The following is a 19,535-nucleotide window of genomic DNA, read 5'->3' as shown; positions in this document are numbered from 1 at the left end:
AACTGCAAAGCTCTCCAGCGAGTAGTGCGGTGCTCTGAACGGATAATTGGAGGTGAGCTTCCCTCCCTCCAAGACATCTACAGGAAGCGCTGCCTGAGGAAAGCGGGGAGGATCATCAAGGACTCCAGTCACCCCAGCCATAAACTGTTCAGACTGCTTCCATCAGGAAGGAGGTTCTGCAGCATCCGGTCCCGTACCAGCAGACTGAGAGACAGCTTCTTCCATCAGGCCATCAGACTGCTGAACACGTCATAGACACCTCAGCTTCACTACTGGAACTTCAACATTATGCACTCCACACTGTATATAAATGCCACTTGTTTTGCACATATTCAACTCTGTATATTTTTATATATTTTATTTATTATTTTTTTACTATTTAATTTGTAAAAATGTGTATACACACACACACACACACACACACACACACACACACACACACACACACACACACACATACACACACACACACACGTAGGATAATATTTAGTACACACATCCAGAAATGCATACACTATTATATATTGTACATATATTTATTAGTTTCAGGTTGGCCATTCTTGTATTTTGCTCGTTTGTGTTGTTGTGTTTGCACATCTCTGTTGCTTGTGGGGCTCGCACACAAGAATTTCACTCGCATGTGCTGTGCCAGTGTGCCTGCACATGTGATGTGACAATAAAAGTGATTTGATTTGATTTGATTTGATGTAGTGCTCAACAAATCTACCAGTTAAAAAATAAATATGGTTCTAAAAAACCTAACCATGTAAATAAAATACACTTTACATAAAAAACATTTACATAATCAGCTGATGTTAGATAAACGTGTGGTTTCAATAAATATTCTGCAGAAATTAAAACAACAACATAAAGATCAAGAACACGAAGTTGTCTGCAGTTATAAAACACTAGGGTGAACTAAAACTCCGTAACTGTGTGATTCTGATGGCTTTCGGTGTGAAACTGAAACTGCTTCAGACACATGTGCTCTAACTCCACCCTCACAAACACCCGTCCACAGTCACAGGCCGACCCTCCGCCTACATGTTCCTGTTTCTTTCAAATTCCAACACGAGTAATAAAAGGAAACTTTTCACACATGATCTGTTTTACACGACCTGCATAAAACAACAGCGTTAAAACACTGGAGTGAAGTGACATGAACATTTTGTAGTCCGCCTTCTGCAGATTGTAGTTTCTCTTAAGAGATCCAATGTGAGGGTGTCTGAGTGTAGGTTCATTCGGACCCTCAGTGCACTGCTCTTCTCTTGTTTTAAATCCTTATTAATCCTCCTTCATACCTTTCCTTTCCTTCACCTTGTATCGTTTTCCACCAAGATCAAGGAAAAGTGGTTAGCATAGGTCATTTTTTGGATTCTTCAGATGTAAAGCAGGCTTATTTTGGAAACCTCTTTATCTCTCCTCATAGTTAAAGTTGGTTAGTGTTCATCATGTTCCTAATAATGTCTTAACATCTGTAACAGGCATGAATAATCCTTAGAGATAGGAGTGTCCTCAGAGGAAGCTCATGGTGGGAATTATTGTTCAAACAGAGCTCCAACAAAGATGTTGCCGAAAGGACCAGTTCGTCCATAGAGTAGGCTCATACTGGGACAGCAGGGACATTGGTTAGACAGTCTGAATAAATGACCTGTTACTAATGTCGATTCCCACAGGCTCAGAGAGGAAGTCTTATTCTGAAAGTCTTGACAGTGTTCAGTAGTTTGTAGTTTGGAGACAGAACAGGACTAGAGCTGGTTCAGTTTCTCACAGTCTGATGATTAGGGATGGGTACCGGTGTCCGGTGCCATCATGGCACCGGTTCTGACATAAACGGTAGTAACCAGACCGAAAAGCAGCGCACATTTCGGTGCTTTTTTTCGGTGCTTTTTTTTCCTGAGCTGTGATACACTTCTAGCCAATCATTTTGCGTTTCCGAGGATAGTAGGCGGGGCCAGGTACGTACGTTCTGTTAGAGCAGAGCTACAGATTAAAAATGCCCAAGGTGAAGCGGTCAAAAGTCTGGCTGTACTTCACAGCAAAATATGAAAACTCAGCAGCAACAAGTGCTTTAAGCTGATACTGTGATACTGTGCAAAGGAGGTAACACCAAGAATCCGATGAAACACCTGGCGACGCATAGCGTTTTTTTTAAAAGCCGAGAAATGCGCCGTATTTGATGGCAGCAGCAGCCGTTCTTCTCTGCGTGAGTAGTTTAATGTTGTTCGCGTGTAATTTACGCTGAGTAGACTCACCACGTTATTACATTAATGCAGTAAGGTGAACTAGCAAACATCATCATAGCTACATGCGGCTGTCTTCTTGTTTGATGGCAGATGCTCCCTTCACCTTGGCCAAAAAGGCTAAAATGACCAAAGAAAAAGAGGGAAACAGTTAAACATGAGAGGTTTTTGGACAAAGTTTGTGTTTTTTCCATTGTTTAAGCACTGCTTCCAGCCAAGAGTGATGCCATATATGCCCCACAGCTGTAGAAAAGGCTAACATTGTTATCTTTTTACATAAAACCAGCTGAACATGAGAGGTTTTTGGACCAATTTTGTGTTCTCCATTCTTTAAGCACCGTTTAAGCACCGGCACCGTTTCAAAAGTACCGATTTAGCACCGGTATCGGATAAAACCTAAACGATACCCATCCCTACTGATGATGTTTCAGCATCAAACCTCTCCTGGCTTTAGATGTCACCAGATCACCTCTGCAGTTCTCCATCTGTCCACCAGGTGTCCTCAGTGTATCAGCAGTCCCAGATCACCGTAGTCACCTTACTCCGTGTTTTTTTTTTTCCATAAGACCTTTGTTTTCCACACCTGTGATCTTCATCAGGCTCTGATCAAAATGAGTTTTATATGAAAATGATTATTAATCCCAGTTGTGTTTGTGTTTCTGTGAGTGTGTGTCTGCTGCTTGTGTGTGGCTGGTCACGATGACATCATATGGGCCCTGCTTTGTGATTGGCTGCTGCGCGTGTTTGAGCTGGCAGACATTCAGAGAGTCACAGAGCTGCTGCTGCTTCTGATGAAGATGAAGGTGTGGGTGCTGCTCCTCATCCTTTCCTTGGTCCCCTGTGTTTCTGCTGATGGTGAGTCTCTAATTTACTCATGAACTCTTGTATTTGAAACCTTTCATGCACGAGATATTAAGAAATTATGGCGAGAATGTCAAAGTGAAACCAAAGAACCTCTTAAGCACAAAACAGATCAGACATCAGTAAGTAACTACACGTGTGATTTCGTTACTAACAGCATGAAAACATGAAAAGGAGCTGAGTGGGAGGTGGGTTGCAAAGCGCTTGCTGTGCTTCTCTTATGTTACCCAAGTTGCCAGATAGTGTGTGTGTGTATGTGTGTGCGTGTACATATACACTCCAAAATCTTCATACAGATGTGTCATCAGTCTGATTCAAGTGTGCGTTTGTTTCACGCACACAAGTGAAGTGAAACTTGTTTCACTGTGCAGACTACAGATGGAGATCTGAAACATTCTAGAATAATTCAATAAAAAATGTGTGACAGGAATTTATAAATTTGGTAAAATTAATAATATGTTCACTAATTTGAGCTTTGCAGATTAATAACTCAAGGTACAATCTTAAAGTCAAACAGCATCCCTTTTAGCAACATTTCCATGAAAATAGCATTCTGAGCATTGTGCTGGGAGTGTGATTGCTGCAAAGGGACTGTCTAAGTGCAACATACACAAACCATTATAGTCAAATTACAGTTTTAATTCATTTAATTTCACTTAAATGACACAAAGGCTCTGATGGCACTCAATCAGCCCTCTTATTCTCCTCAGATGCTCATGGGAGCAACTCCATCAGCGGCTGTTCAGATACTGATGGAGAGAACGTTCTGATCCTGGATGATGAGGCGGTCTGGTACGCCGACTTCAACAAACAGACAGGAGTCAATGCTCTGCCTGCCTTTGCAGATCCAATAAGCTTTCCAGGTTTCTATGAAGAAGCTGTGGCTGATCAACAGATCTGCAGACAAAACCTGATGGTGACTCGTAAGGCTATGAAGGACTTTCCCAAAGAACTCGGTAAACACAAATCCTTAACCACACAGTCCGTATGTAAAGGGCAGAAAAACATTCAGAGAGCGGAGGTAAATAAAACGTGTTGTTGTGTTAAAGAGGGTTTTTCAGAGGCTGACAGGTTAGATCATTGGAGATCCTTTCAGTTATGTACATTCAACATCCATTGATTTCTTTGAATTTTTAGATAAAATCGGATTGTGTTTCGGGGTTGAAATGTCCCTTAATTCCCCCAGATTCTACGGGCTGATTCCAATACCTCAGCCAATATTACCAAATCACTTTATCAGTCAATGTTTTAAACTAACAGTTGTGATTGGCTTCTTCATGTTCAACTCAACTATGTTATCATCGTACTGACACTCAGATAAACAGATATTTTGTTTTCTCAGCTGTTGACAACATACAGAGCTCTTTAAATGGAGAGAAAGCACCAATATTCGCCATATTTACAGATTTCAAATAAAATTACACAAAGATGATCTGAGCAGAAACATTTTCATCACGTCTTTGGTGAGCTAACAAACACTGTGACCTTTATTGTCACAGAGTTCCAGGTTTGTATTCATATCCATGAAGACCTGATGACACAAACACAGAGAACATCTGAACTCTTAGAGGTGAAACACACATACTGAACTACAGCTCCATGTTACGAGCTGCTGAATCAACGACACAACAATAGAGACTAAAAACCTCAGACACACAGGAGTGAAACGGGAAACGCGGAGACCAAACTTCCTCTTTATCACATGACTTTGGGGGATCTTCAAACATTCAGTTCTCTGTTTATTCAAGTGAAAACACATCTCACTTCAGCAGACGCTCAGGTCCTCCCAGTGTTTCTGTGCTTTCTCTTCTGTTTTTAGTTTTCAGCTCATAGCAGCAATCACACACTGCTCAAAGTGTTTCACCCTGTGAGTTAAATTCATTTTAGAGAAAAAAACAACAACAACAGAGTCGGTGCAGGTCCTGTACATACTGACTCTTTGCTGCAATGCTGTTGCATATTCAGTGCAGTGGTGTTGTGAGTAACCTGTACATGTTTGTGCACAGATCCTCCTTCGAGCATGATCATCTACACAGTACTAAATTTGGAGCTCGGAGTCCAAAACACTCTGATCTGTCACGTGACTGGTTTCTATCCTGCTCCTGTCAACATCACCTGGACCAAAAATGAGCAGAAGGTGACAGAAGGAGCGAACACCAGCGTTCCCTTCCCCAACAAAGATGGTTCCTTCAAACAGACGTCCAGACTGGACTTCATCCCAAAGCAGGGAGACGTCTACAGCTGCACCGTGGAACATGTGGCCCTGATGCAACCAATGACCAAATTCTATGGTGAGAAAATTCAACTCAAAATTCAATTCACATTGTACAATTTCACAACAACAGTAATCTCAAGTTGCTTTATATTCTAAGGTAAAGAGTCAGCAATATCAGAGAGAGAAGTTTTATCAAAAAGCAAAGTTTTAAGCCTAATCTTAATCTACTAGTACTACTATTTGATAGAATCTAATTTTAAATAGGGGAGACCGGGGATAGTTGTAACATTTTTGACATTTCTGTCTGTAAATTGGAGCTCTTTTAAGGTAGTGGATTCAAAATGTAATGCAAAGTATTTACATGTCTCTGCTATTAAATAGTGCAGCTACTTTCTCTGCAGCACAATTACCCATTGCATGGTATGGCCTCAAACACAAAGAGTGAAATGTTACAATTAACCCCATAGTCTGGGTTAGTTGTAACATATCCTGGGGTGAAATGTAACACAATGAAATAAGGGTACTGACAAAATATTAACATGTAATCTTTGTTTATTCAACACATGAATGCACTTAGAGACATTTATGTAGCTGTGTGTGTGTGTGACAGAATGCAGAAATCTAGCTTTTGAACATATTCCAACCCCCCGAAAAAGACAAATTATGGAATTTTCTGCAACTGAATATTTCATTAATTTTGGTTGGTCTTCCTTGAGTTTGGCCTCATTGGCTCAGTGGGCATTATAACCTACAACTCTTGCACCAATTTTGAACATAACAATGAAGCTGAAAAAATGTAGTTGTTCACCAGCATCGCAATTCCATTACTTTTTATCATGGCTTGGTGTGGTTTGCAGAGTGCTTCAGAAAGATGAGGAAATCTGTTTCTTGCATCCATCCTGATTTATTTCCACTACCAGTATTTCCTACTGGTCCATCTCTGACACAGTGGTCTGCATAATGTATGTGTGGGAACACAAACAGTGGAGGAATTGTGTTGCCAATGGCATTAACCGCATATACAAAAGCGACCAATGAACCTCTCTCTGCTGATGTCGTTGCCCCAACTTGTTTAATATAAGTTAAAGTAATAGTGTGGTAAGTTTTAACATCTGCATTATTGTTACAACTGACCCAGACTGTTGCTGTTACAACTGACCCAGACTCCTATAGCCATGAACTAGCTAACATTACAGCCAACGGCTAAAACATTAGCACTAAAGACCTACACAGAATATATCCCCATAGACATACAAATAACATAATTTAAGTTTGATGAGTTTAACTGCAAAGCAGATAATGCTATTAAACATTGAAATAAAGTAGAAAAACTTACTTTTTGGCATACAAATTACTTTTTTTCATGTTAAATTGTCTGTGTTTGACAAAATGTGCTGATTTTTCACATGTGATAGCAGAATTGAGTTGGGCATGCACAGGATGAGTCACATCATTTGAAACTTAGCCCTGATTGGAGAAATTGGAAGTGTTACAACTGACCCACGTTACAACTATCCCCGGTCTCCCCTACTCTAGGAACAACAAGTAGGCCTGCAGAGCGAGAGCGAAGTGCTCTAATAGGGTGATATGGTACTACAAGGTCATTAAGATAAGATGGGGCCTGATTATTTAAGACCTTGTATGTGAGGAGCAGGATTTTGAATTCTGGATTTAACTGAAGCCAATGAAATCTGCTCTCTTTCTAGTCCCTGTCAGGACTCTTGCTGCAGCATTTTGGATTAGCTAAAGGCTTTTCAGGGAGTTTTTACAGCATTAATATTTAAGTAAAACTGAGTGTCATCTGTATAGTAATGAAAATGATGCAGTGTTTTCTAATAATATTGCCTGAAATAAAAAGTATAGTTCCCAGCACTGAACCCTGTGGGACTCCTCTATGACTGTTTCCAGATGTGACGGTTCACATTACTCTCTGTGTTTCTGTCTGCAGCTGTGGAGAACTCTGATCTCATTCTTGGACCTGCCATGTTTTGTGGAGTGGGTCTGACTGTCGGTGTCCTCGGTGTGGCAGCAGGAATCTTCTTACTCATCAGAGGAACCGAGTGACACTGAATGGTTGGGGCTGATGTCTTAATAAATCTGAGGAGTTTGTAATCTGATTACACGGAACCTGCTGTTTTACCTCCGGTGCCAGCAGAAAGCATCCTCAGATAAACTGCTGTTCTTTATTGAATTTTTTTTGCATCCCAATATTTTATATGCTTTATTACATGTCAAACATCCGGAAGAAACCCTGTCCTTAAAAACAGCAGCAGCAGGTCAGCATGATTGCAGACCTTCCAGTCCTCACTTGGACTGATTATTAACAGAGTTTTTGATGACAGAGAACAGTGATGTGAACCAGAAGGTTTTTTGTTTCATTAAAGATTTATTGACAAAGATTTGAGTTCATTTATTTTCATCTCAGTTCCTTTCATTTTGTTATCATGTTTTTATTTATTGTTGTAATTATTGATGATAAAATATAATTGTGCAGGCTTTGCCACAAGATGTTCTCATCTTCTACAACAACCAGTCAGTGTTGTGTCACTGGGTGCAGAAGAAGAAGGCACAAGGCTGCTGAGCCAGTTTGGTCTGTCTTCAAACCACACTTTATTTAGTCACTTAAATGCCATATCACAGTTAATTATTGGTTTATAAACCCATCAATGTTATGTGAAAACCCAAAAACAGCTTCTGAGTGTTACATTTAAATACAAAATTAAACATTCAAGCTGAATGAAGATACATTTGAGCTCTGCTGCAGCTGGTGGATGTTTGAGTGCAAAGTACATTTCACAGGTAAGTTACTGGTTGGGGATTCTGGGGGAAGGTGATCAGTTGACCTTCTTTTTTTTTCAGACCAGTTTTTTAAGATATTCCTTAAAGGTGTGATATGTAGAGAGCTCCTTTATTGTCATTGGTGGAGTATTCCAGTGTTATTGGGGCCGTGTTTTTTACGAATAAATTCTTTACAAATCCTACCATGTGAATTCATGGATTTTTTTTTCACATTCTGTCTCTCACAGTTGAAGTGTACCTCTGGTGCAAATTACTGACCTCTGTCATCATTTTAGGTGGGGGAACTTGCACAATCGGTGGCTGACTAAATACTTTTTTGCCCCACTGTAGATTTCTTCCTGGTAACAGCTGATGCTGTGGTCATGTGATCCTGCACTCTGGTTTTTACAGCAGCTTTAAGTCAGACTGTGTCAGAGTTTGCCAGCACAACCCAGGAACATGGCTTCAAAGTTTTTATGCTTCACCCTCCTCTTCATCAACATCTGCACAGCAGGTAAGATCAATACACTAATCAAACACTCACTGCTTCAGCTATCATTAAGCTTTACAGCGTTACAGCTGGATTAATGAATTCATCCATCAGTCTACTTGTTAAACTGCTGAATAAAACAAATAATTTCAGAAAGATCATTTTGCTGCTTTATTTTACTTTGCTCGTATTTAATCAATTATAAAAGTAACCTTCCGGGTCCATCAGCTGTGCCACAGGGATTTGTGTGTCCTCCTGGTCTCACACCAGGAACTATTTATATGTAAAGTAAATGTACATAAATGTTATGTATTTAACATTTAACCCTTATTAATTCAGATAAAAATCTAATTGAGATTCAAATCTCATTTGGAAGAGAGACCAGGCATCATGGCAGTAAAAGTAAAAACAACAATATACAACACATTACAATAATTTAAAACAAATACTATATTGCATACAAAAGATTGAAAAACCGCATTAAGAGCAACAATTAAAAACAGTCACACTGACTAAAAGAGTTTATTCTCTTGCTCCTTTAAAACTGACTTTAACTCCTACAGGGTAACCATTTCTCACAATTTCAGCTCCTTCTGCAGCATATTTAAAAGCCCTTTTACATCATTCTTTTCTGATTTTCAGAACAATCAATTGTATCATATTGTAAGAACAAAGGCTGTATTGGTTATAGTTTTTACCCATATGAACACACAGATAAGAGGGAATCAGCCCAAGGAGAGATTTATAGATAGACCGACCAAAAACCAAAAGAAAGTCTCCAGATATACAGGGATGGACATTTAGTAGCAGCATACAGAAAACAGTGATGTAGTCAATTTCCACAGCCAGTAATAAAACAGAAAACACCATGGTAGACAGTCCCCAACCTCTTCAAGTACTAAGCAGGGACATTCATGAAAAGCAGATCACCAAAATAAAGGTATAAAATAAAGAAAAAAGGTTAAAAAAAAAACAGTTACAAAAAGGTTTTCCTCACCAGCCTTTAAATGTGAGTTTTAAATGACAAATTCTGATCTATAATAGTATTTATAAGATGTGACCATTGAATGGTTTTAATCTTAGGAAACATAGCTAACATTCTTTGCCATTTGAGATTAACACGAGCTTGTATTTATGGGCCTGAACATCATCAAATGCAGCTTGAGTTTGTATTACTGAAGTATCTAAACAATAGATCATTGTGTCATCTGCATAAAGATCGAATGCAGCGTTTGATAAATTTTCACAAAGATGTTTTGTAGAGGAAAAAAAAGCAATGGTCTTAATGTGAAATTCTGAGTACATGTAGTTTATACAAAGAGATGGGAAGTAAAAATAAAGGCAAGACACTAGAAACAAACAACTCATGAAACAAAGTGAGAAGTGGTTAACGTCTCTTCTTCTTAACTGAACTCATAAAAACAGTGAGACTCCACAGTTCCCCCTTTTTTTTTAACTGTACATCTGGCTAATTCCAACACGAATGAAGCTAAATGTCAATTTATATGCAGAAGATGCTCTGATCTGTTTCCTTATTCTGCTTATTCCTATTCAGACTCTCCCTACAAACACACTATCCAGTCACACAGAGACTTTTCTGCAACATTGTATTATGACATTAGCCTCCTGACTACCAGCAATGCAAATTTGTCCTCTGTAGTGCACCTTTCTAAACCTGAATATCTCCCATGCACTGCATACTACAGAATTGCCTCCTTTTGGTATCTACAGAGGACATTTAGGGCTTTCCAATGATACCAAATGTGAAGGGGTGGAGCTTTGGGAACTTTAGTTTTTTCATTAAGGAACATGGCGGCCATCGCTGCAAGCACATTTTATGGGAAGAAGAAAAGTAAGTGCCTAAAACTTCTTATTGAGCAATTTTTAGCTATAAATGTTGTTAGCATATTTTAAATAAGTCTCTTAATAACACATTAAAACATAGTATGCTTAATTCTAACTTCATTTTAGTATAGTATTGAAGTGTTTAAAAAATGTCCTCCATAGTGGACATTTGTAGTCATTTCCTCCATTTTGTTCTGTTTTTTTAAATGACCAGAAAAGGAGTCATTTTTAGAAGCAGAAAGAAATTTATTGCAGTTTGATGAGGGAAACCCAGATCTTGAGTTGTCTGATGAAGAAGATCATAGGGAATAAGCCCTTGAAGAAGAAAGAAGGAGGAGCATCAGGGATGGTACTCAGACCTGAACTTGCTGTCATTAAGTGGTTGGACAGTTGTCATGGCATCCTCTGCCTATGGCAATCAACCTCAGGACAGACGCACAAGATGGTCTAAGAAAAACAAAAGGTTTGTCCATGTACCAAGTCCACTGGCAATTGCTGAGTACACTATCAATATAGGTGACGTGGACCTTGTTGCCGAATGTTGAGTTTCTACAGGATGGTCCCTCACCAGGGGCGGAGCGTGGGGGTGGCTTACGGGGCTTAAGCCCGGGTTGTTTTGTCAGAAGCCCGGGGTATTTTGGAGTGTAATTTTTTCATAGTTAGATGCCTGGCTGACAACTGTATAAAACAAAAAGTACACACAATATTCGAAGCACATAGTGCACACTGTGGGAATTTACGACTGTGCGTGAATCCCCCCCTGATATTGGTATGATCCAAGCTCAGGCACTAAGCGACTGAGCGAGGGGGCGGGGCAGCTGCTGCCCGTGAGTGCGCTGTTGGAGAGACGGAGCCAGCCATACTAAGGAGAGCTTAAGTTTGACCAGGTACCAAAGCAAATCATTCATACCGTACAAATAATGTAAATATGACGGTGCATCACGAAAGATTGATATCAAACTGATCACTTGACCCATATTACGTTACTCGCTCTTCAAGTGAATCAACAAATGGCAAAATGAAAAGCCGAACAAATGCTATTTTTTTTTAGAGTCTTAGCTTACGTGTGTTTATTTCATATTCTCAGTTCTTACCCTCCCGACTAAATCGGTTTCAGTTATGTACTGAAATATAAGAATGGACATTAGAGGGTTCTTTCAAAGAAAAAACTCAGGTAAATGTTATTTTATATATTATGCTTTGTATGTTGTTCAGTATATTTCTATGCAAAACAAGAGGGATTTCAGTACACAGCAGGATATTCACATTTGTAACCAGATATTTACATACACTTTAGGGAGAAAACATAAAACATTTTTACTGTACAACAGAGTAAATTTTTGTTTTAGATAAATATTGAAATATATTTTGAATTAGTTAAATTTCAGAATAAAGAGAGACAGAGCTATTTTTATCACTTTCATCAAATTTAGGAGTACATGTACACTAAATTTATTGTTAATTAATAAGAAAACTCCAGACGATTCCATTCTGAGCTGAAGAAGCTTCTGATAGGTTAGTAGAGTCCATGTGAGTAAACTGGTGGCACAGCTGTGGATGCATATAAGGCAAAACACAGAGCCTGTTTCTTTGACATGGGAAAATCAAGAGATATCAACCAAAACACCAGGAAAAGAACTGTGGAGCTCCATAAGTGTGGCTCAAGTTTGAATACAATTTGGTGCCATTTGCAATTAAGAAATACAGATAGTTTCTCTCTTTACTCTTAAAGTTAACAAATATGTTTTTATATTTATCAATCTAAAGAAATAAACATTTAGTCTGATTTGATGTTACAATTAAAAAAGTGTTTTTATCTGAAGAGTAAATATCTGGTTTCAACTGTATATTTGATGATTGTCAGCACAAAGAGGGAGAGAGAGGAACAGAGAGGGAGAGAGAGGAGCAGAAGGGGAGAGAGAGGAGAACGAGGACAGACAGGTCCTCATGTATCTCGTACCTAGTGTTTCTTTTTAGGTTTGTTATTTTTCAAATTCTGTATTTATTAAGTTCTGCAGGCTTGTTTGCACAACAAGGCTAAATAATTATATAAACTTTTCTCAATCTAAATAGTGGACTTTGGTAGAATTAAAAAAATAAGTGTAGTGCAGGTCTATGATGATTTTTAGTGCTATCATCTAGTTCTGATTCTGGTTCTGTCTTGGTTAAGTCCTCAGTAGTCCTGATTTTGAACTGTTGTAGTCCTGTTTTAATTCTGGATCAGTTCTGGGTCTGGTTGAATTGGGGTTTAGTCCTCGTGTCTTGATGCAGCCCTGACCTTGTTCTGCCTTGCTGCTTAATTAAAAAACTAGTTTAAGGTGTCCTGCACATGTGATATATATTTTTCCCTATATGAAGTCATTCTTTTTTGAACAGAGCCTATTAATCTTTCAGTCATTTCTACACCCCCCCCCCCAAAAAAAAAAAAAAAAAAATCCCACATGCATACTACTCTTTGGGCTAAGCCCCGGGTGTTTCAAATGTCTGGCTCCGCCTCTGTCCCTCACACTCAGAAATTGACAGTATGTGCAGTTTTCTACTTTTTGATCTGGCAATCACCAACTCGTGGCTTCAGTATAGCAGTGACTTGCAGTTTTGGGGGAAGAAACCACTACAGTTCCTTGAGTTCAAACTTCTCCTTGGTGAAGAGTTGAAGAAAATGTTTGCCATCAAAGTTCATTTTTACACGTTTGGCCTTCCAATGTCCTCTGCAGTGGACATGTGATATCTAAAAAATGTGAACTTTTTTTTCCCAAAAAATTATTTCAGTCTTCTAATTACCTTACAAACATTGGGGGATTTAAAAATTTTTTGGATTGGACAACATTTTTTTTCCTGGTAGTCAGGAGGATATAACATCACGTGTTATTCACTAACAAAATACATTGTTTTGAAATGTTGCCACAACATACAGGTATGTCTTAAAGACATAAACATGTTGATCTGTTCTCTTTTATTCAGACAAACTGAGGTTTTCATATTTGAACCTCAGAAAAACTTCAGAAATATGGCATCCAACGAAAAACTGTACAGGATTTTCTCCAGTAACACTGTGAGGACTCTTGACATTTTTAACCAGGATATATCCTTCAATGTGCATATTAACATTTATTTAACTAGCTGATTTCTCAATTGGCTGGTTGTGTTAAATTCAGAGCCCAATTTAAAATCCTTCCCCTTACGTACAAGGTCTTGAATGATCAGGCCCAATTTTAAGATTAAACTTCAAAATTTTCTTTTTGCTTAAGCATATAGTTGGAGCATGATCAGGTGACCCTGAATCCTCCCTCAGTTATGCTACAATAGGTGTAGGCTGTTGGGGAATTCCCATGTGTTTATACATCACTGGTGCATTAAATTATGTCTTCCATCTTTGTGTTTTGTCTTGTGTCTCTGTGCTCTCCTTTTTTGTTCTTCAATAACACAACCTGTCATGGCAGCGCTTCTTCCTGATCCTGGTTCTGTTGGTTGTAATTGTCTTTAAAAAAGTTTTTCTTTTCAAATGTTGCCAACTTTACTCATCTTAAGATTGTTGGGGTTACCTCTGTAATATTATAAGGCAGGGAACTCGAGGGCCAGTGTCCTACAGGTTTTAGATGTGTCCTCGATCTAACATAGCTAATTTAAATGGCTGAATTACTTCCTCAACATAGCTGTGTCCCAAAACGTAGGCTGCATCCTTCGGTGGCCGCATTTGATATAAATGTTAAACAGAAAACTGATTAAAAAGAAGTGTGAGAAAGTCGAGAATTTACACCAGTGTCCTGTAATATTTTAGATAGAAAGGCGCACACGGCTGAGTTTATTAAACTCCACCGACAAAGCGGTGATGCAAATCTAAAGGCTAGACCGTCCAATTTCACAACCTCGCATTTCCAGCCTTTTCGATCTTCGAAGGACCCGGCCCACGTAGACCACGAAGGCCAGGTCCTCCAAAGGATGCGGCCTACGTTTTGGGACACAACCCATATCTTGAAGTTCTCCAGAGGCCTGGTAATGAACTAATCATTTGATTCAGGTGTGTTGACACAGGATAATATCTAAAACCTGCAGGACACCGGCCCTCGAGGCCTGGAGTTCAAGACCCTTGCTATAAGGTCTGCCCTATTTTTGTGAATTGTTGTTATATATATGAAATGTAACTGATACTCTGTTGGTAAGCTTAATGATCTAAATAAGGTGAAGCTATCATGATCATATCATTCCAACAACATGTTCTTAAAGGTTTCCCGAACTACTATAGGAGAGTGATTCTCTGATCTTTGTGTTTCAGATGGATATGAGTGTTACTCTTCAACTCGCTGCCTGTTTAACTCCACTGAGCTGCAGGACATCGAGTTCATCACCTCGTACTATTACAACAAGATAGAGTTTGTCAGGTTCAGCAGTGATGTGGGAAAGTATGTTGGATACACTGAGTTTGGTGTGAAGAATGCAGAGATGTGGAACAATAATCCTGGACAGCTTGCTGCAATGAGAGCTCAGAAGGAGACGTATTGCCAACCCAACATTGGGATCTGGTACGCAAAAGTTCTTTCTAAGTCAGGTGAGTCAGTGTTTCTGTGACATCATGAGATCATCATATAAACTTCATCACACTGATGTCCTGACTGAACTCTCTGCACTTAGTTTACAGCTAACACTGCTGAAGGTTTAATCTGACACATTCAGTTAAAGCTACATGTTCTCTGTAGTTCTGTTAGTTTGACAGGAACAGTCTGACCATTTCAGGCTTGTTATATTTATAAAGTCACTTCAGCTTTATTGTGTTGCAGTTTTAACTTTGAATGAAGTAAAAACACTCCTCCTCTTCCTGATGTTCCAGTGAAACCATCAGTCAGACTTCACTCCACGATGGCTCCTGGTTGTCACCATCCTGCCATGTTGGTTTGCAGCGTCTATGACTTCTACCCCAAACAGATCAAAGTGAGCTGGTTGAGAAATGGACAGGAAACAACCTCTGACATCACTTCCACTGAAGAGTTTGCAAATGGTGATTGGCTCTACCAGGTCCACTCCCACTTGGAGTACATACCCAGGTGAGTCCAGGTCAAACCTGGGACCAGGACTCTTTGTTTGCCTGGACAGTCTGACCACCTATGCCCTCTCCAGGATAATTCCACTGTCAGCACCAAACTCCTTCAATGGTGATGTTTGAAGGGTCTGATCCTTCAGCACAGGCTGTTAACTCTGATCTTTGTCCAGGTTTTCTTCTGTGGCTCCAGCTCACGGACTTTAGTTTGAATAACCATAACATTGTCCACAGACGCAGATATTCACAGCTCAGCCTGTGAAAGCTGTTCCCTCTTCTTCTTCCTCATTCCTGCTAAAACTGAACCCATCCGAGGTTCCAGTTTCTGCAGAGCCGAGTGTTTCAGCAGGAACTGTCTGAAAATTGAGATCGAAAACAGGAAGTCCCCAAGATTGTGTTTAATATTGTTGAAAGTTTAAAACAGGACGATTGCTGATTCAGTTATGTGAACATTTCCATAATTTCTCTTTTCCACACCTTTGTGAGTCATGTCCATGATATAAAATGTGTTACAGGTGATCAGGTAACCATCAGCTGATCACACAAATCAGATAAATCAGATAAATATCAGTGATGTTGGTTTGTGTTTGTGTTGAAGGTCTGGCGAGAAGATCTCCTGTATGGTGGAGCACGCCAGCCTGGATGAACCACTGATTATTAACTGGGGTAAATACCTGTCTGTATCGACACACCTGTACACTGCCTGTGTGTCCGTTCACCTGTGTGACTCTCACCTGTGTGTCTTCAGTCCCGCCCATGCCTGAAACAGAGAGACTGATCATAGTTGGAGCCATAGGACTGATCCTGGGCCTGATCTTGTTTGTGGCTGGAGTCATCTACAGGAGGAAGAGTGGAGGTCAGACCAGCACTCACTGAAACACCAGTTTAAACCAGACTAAAACCAGTTTATCCCAGGCGAAAACCAGGTTAGATCAGACTAAAATTAATTAACACCAGACTATAGTTGCAACAAAGAAAAGAGAAGCTGTGACTTCCAGAAGCTAATGGAGCTCCTGAAGGGCTTCAGTTAGTCCAAAGTAAGGATACCTTGGACTGATTGGATCAGTTGGATTGTTGGGTTTAAGTTTTAGGCAAAAAAACATTAGAACTGTGACGTGTCAGTTCAGCCTGAGCCATCACCTTTGACCTTTGACCCTCGTTCTCTGTGTTGCAGATACATCTTTGGCTCACAGGTTCGGTGAGAAACAGGCAGAGGACTGGAACAAAGATCCTGCAGCTCTGAGCTTGTGGAGACCTCAGAAGGAGATGTTCTTCAAACCCGACTCTGAGCTCTGCTTCACAAATGTTCTGCCTAAGTCAGGTGACTCACTGTTTGCTGCTGATGGTTTCATCTTTATGTAAAACTAGTGTCGTCTGCAGTTCTGCTCCTTTCACAGTAAAACCGGGTGTCTCACACACAGTCCACTGGATAAAAATATTCATAATTCAACTTCATCAGTGAGACATTAAAACTGTGTGAGGGTACCAGGTGTTTCTAGATCTGAGTGAGATTTGGTCTCATGGAGAACAACGTGTTCGGGTGTACATGTGGAGGTTTTATAAAAGCACTTTTAGTGAAGACGTCTCAGCTTCTTCTTCATGTGTTCAGCTGCCAACAGCTGGCAGTTTATTATGTGTCAAAGTTTCCCTTCTGTGTTCAGACTGTTTTTATTTTTTATGTTCCAGTGATGCCATTGGCCAGGCTTCACTCCATGACGCCCCCTGGTGGTCGTCATCCTGCCTTGGCGCTCTGCAGAGTCTACGACTTCTTCCCCAATCAGTCCAAAACCAGGTGTTGCTCCAGGCTGCTTTGATTTATCCTCATGATTCATTTGAATAGATCATAAAAGATTTCTAGTCTTTGTGCCGGCACATCTGCTGCTACACACCAGCAGACTGTGGGGACCAGTTTGGAGCTGTTGGTTAAAGCAATACAGGTCCTGTTCTCATGATGAGCCGTCTCCTTGTTTTCTCTCTCTGTGCCCCAGGACTGATGCTGGTTCCCAGTAGTGGATCCTGATTGTAGACCTGGAGCTGGTTCTGCTTCTGTCTGATAGCTGGAAGCAAAAGCAGCAGCAGCTGGCAGCTCTGTGTTTGATCCAGGCTGTTTGAGTCAGGCTGAAACTGGACTGTGGTGGATCTACTGGAGCCTCAGTGGTGGAGTCATCATGTAGTGTGTGCAGAGTGTTCTCAGAGTCTTTACAGCTGTCTGACAGGAGGAACTGCTCAGGTGAGCTTCCTCCAGGATGGACCTGGTCTGTGCTGGCCGGAGGACAGCGAGGTGTGTGCTGGGAAACTGAGTGTCTGATTGCTTTGTTTGGATGTAAGGCTGGAGGGGGCGGAACTCTGTGGGTGTTTGTGTGTGTGACTTTCCAGTGTACACACACACACACACACACACACACACACACACACACACACACACACACACACACACACACACACACACAGAAACAGACACAGATGGATGCAAAGATGAAACCACACTCTGAGCTGTCAGCTGTTTGTTGTATTTTCACTTCCTGATCCTTTCCTCAATAAAGCAGATTCCACAGTCATGTGATCGCTGTCTTCTTTCAAACACTGTAAAAGACGTAGGAAAGTAGTTTTCACTCTTCGTTGTGTGTCTGTGTTTAGTTAAGCTGCTCAAAAAGAAGCACAATGTGTATCCTCTTGACGGTGTTGCTCCTGGATCATCAAACTGATGCCAGTCCAAGTGACCAATCACATTGTGGTGATATTACAGTTTTGCAGTGTGTAAACACCATCACACAACACATGAAACTCTAATCCCAAAACCGCACTACAGCTCTGTAACCATAATAACGATCACATCCTAACCCCCAACCCTGACTATAAATCCCCCTTTTCCTGAGTGGACATCAGCAAGTTTTTTTCTTAATTGTGAAATATGACTAGTTTTTTAGTCATGATTAGTTACTTGCAATGCTGAACATAGACCAGCTTTAAGTAATTATGATGATCTAAAAAAAACCCAGTGTGGTACTTATGCTACATAGTCTTTGTGAAAGGTTAAAAATATAGTTTTAAGACATAAATATGGATTAAAATAATAGTTAAAAAGTCATGAGATATAAAAACGGTGCATAAGTTCTGGGGATTACAGTTCAGTCCATGTTTTAACGCAAGTTAAAAAAATGGACACCACAGTAATATTTTTTGTTCAGATTCAGTTTTTATCTAATTACACTTGAAGTTTTATCAAACTGGATTCCCTAAAGATGCCACAATGCTCTCAGGAAGAAGCCTTATAGGGAAGCCTGCAGAATAAATCCTGTAGTTGACGCTTTAAACAAAGTATGATCCGTGCCTCTTTATTTTATTACCCAGGTGGAGTAATTGTCCTCAAAATGACTCCTATGTAAAACAGTAACAATGATAAGATTGTTGTAAACATGTTAAAGTAAAGCATAACTTTGGAAACTGATTAAAAGTAATCAAAGTTGGTAGCTACCCTTGTTGGTAGCAGGTAAAGTGAGCTTCAAGTACAGTAGCTTTGCTAATGATGCACAAATGGTATTTGTAACAGTGAGGTTAATCAGGCTCATATATCTTTTCAATTTATGTTTTTTATGTGTGTTTTCAGGTGAGACGCATCTACCATTACCAATGTACACATTGTTTAATAATGGCTTTATATGAACAGTTATTTACAAGTTACTTGATATGAGTTCGAGTTTATTGTATTCAGTGATAAAAGTAATATGCTTAAAGTAACCTGAGCAAATACTGGTTTACCATAATCAGTGTGAGCAAATGTTCAGATTAGAGTGATTACTTTAGTTTTCATGTAATCTAATAAGAAATACTTTTGTCTTATTAACAAACAATAATAAATATTCAAAACAGAACGAACTGTTCATTTGTTTCTATTTTTAATATTGCAGTTTTTAAAATTTAACTCCATACAACATTTGTCAAAAACAAACAAACAACTAAAACATTTTCTTGTTTATGTGCCATGTTAAAGTTTAACTTTTTAAAGAAAACATTTTCTTAATTGCAAAAATATATAAATAATCTCAAGTCAAAGGCCAAATTCAAGTAAAA

General features: G+C 39.6%; 3 protein-coding genes and 1 long non-coding RNA gene across 5 annotated transcripts in view; 3 read left to right on the top strand and 1 right to left on the bottom strand.

The window, feature by feature from the left end:
• LOC146673017 (uncharacterized) overlaps positions 1-19,535 on the top strand; it is a 406,340-nt gene that overhangs the window by 100,425 nt on the left and 286,380 nt on the right. The gene's annotated exons all lie outside the window — the stretch shown is intronic.
• The window catches only part of LOC146673023 (NACHT, LRR and PYD domains-containing protein 3-like), a 505,210-nt gene that overhangs the window by 387,313 nt on the left and 98,362 nt on the right, over positions 1-19,535 (bottom strand). The gene's annotated exons all lie outside the window — the stretch shown is intronic.
• On the top strand, positions 2,944-7,718 carry LOC146673030 (rano class II histocompatibility antigen, B alpha chain-like). The gene is made up of 4 exons (XM_085401569.1): positions 2,944-3,098; positions 3,815-4,060; positions 5,111-5,395; positions 7,268-7,718. The coding sequence occupies exons 1-4, from the start codon at positions 3,035-3,037 to the stop codon at positions 7,381-7,383; spliced, it is 711 nt and encodes a 236-aa protein (XP_085257695.1). The 5' UTR covers positions 2,944-3,034; the 3' UTR covers positions 7,384-7,718.
• LOC146673029 (H-2 class II histocompatibility antigen, E-S beta chain-like) lies at positions 8,479-18,016 on the top strand. Its single transcript, XM_085401557.1, has 8 exons — positions 8,479-8,611; positions 14,706-14,978; positions 15,258-15,471; positions 16,063-16,130; positions 16,213-16,320; positions 16,639-16,785; positions 17,151-17,256; positions 17,453-18,016. The coding sequence occupies exons 1-8, from the start codon at positions 8,557-8,559 to the stop codon at positions 17,472-17,474; spliced, it is 993 nt and encodes a 330-aa protein (XP_085257683.1). The 5' UTR covers positions 8,479-8,556; the 3' UTR covers positions 17,475-18,016.

Source organism: Rhamphochromis longiceps, linkage group LG3 (genome assembly GCF_057381845.1).
Source record: "Rhamphochromis longiceps isolate RC_006_pf linkage group LG3, R_longiceps_female_GT1.1, whole genome shotgun sequence".
In the NCBI taxonomy this organism is placed as follows: Eukaryota; Metazoa; Chordata; class Actinopteri; order Cichliformes; family Cichlidae; genus Rhamphochromis; species Rhamphochromis longiceps.
This window is presented reverse-complemented; position numbering and strand designations above follow the sequence as displayed.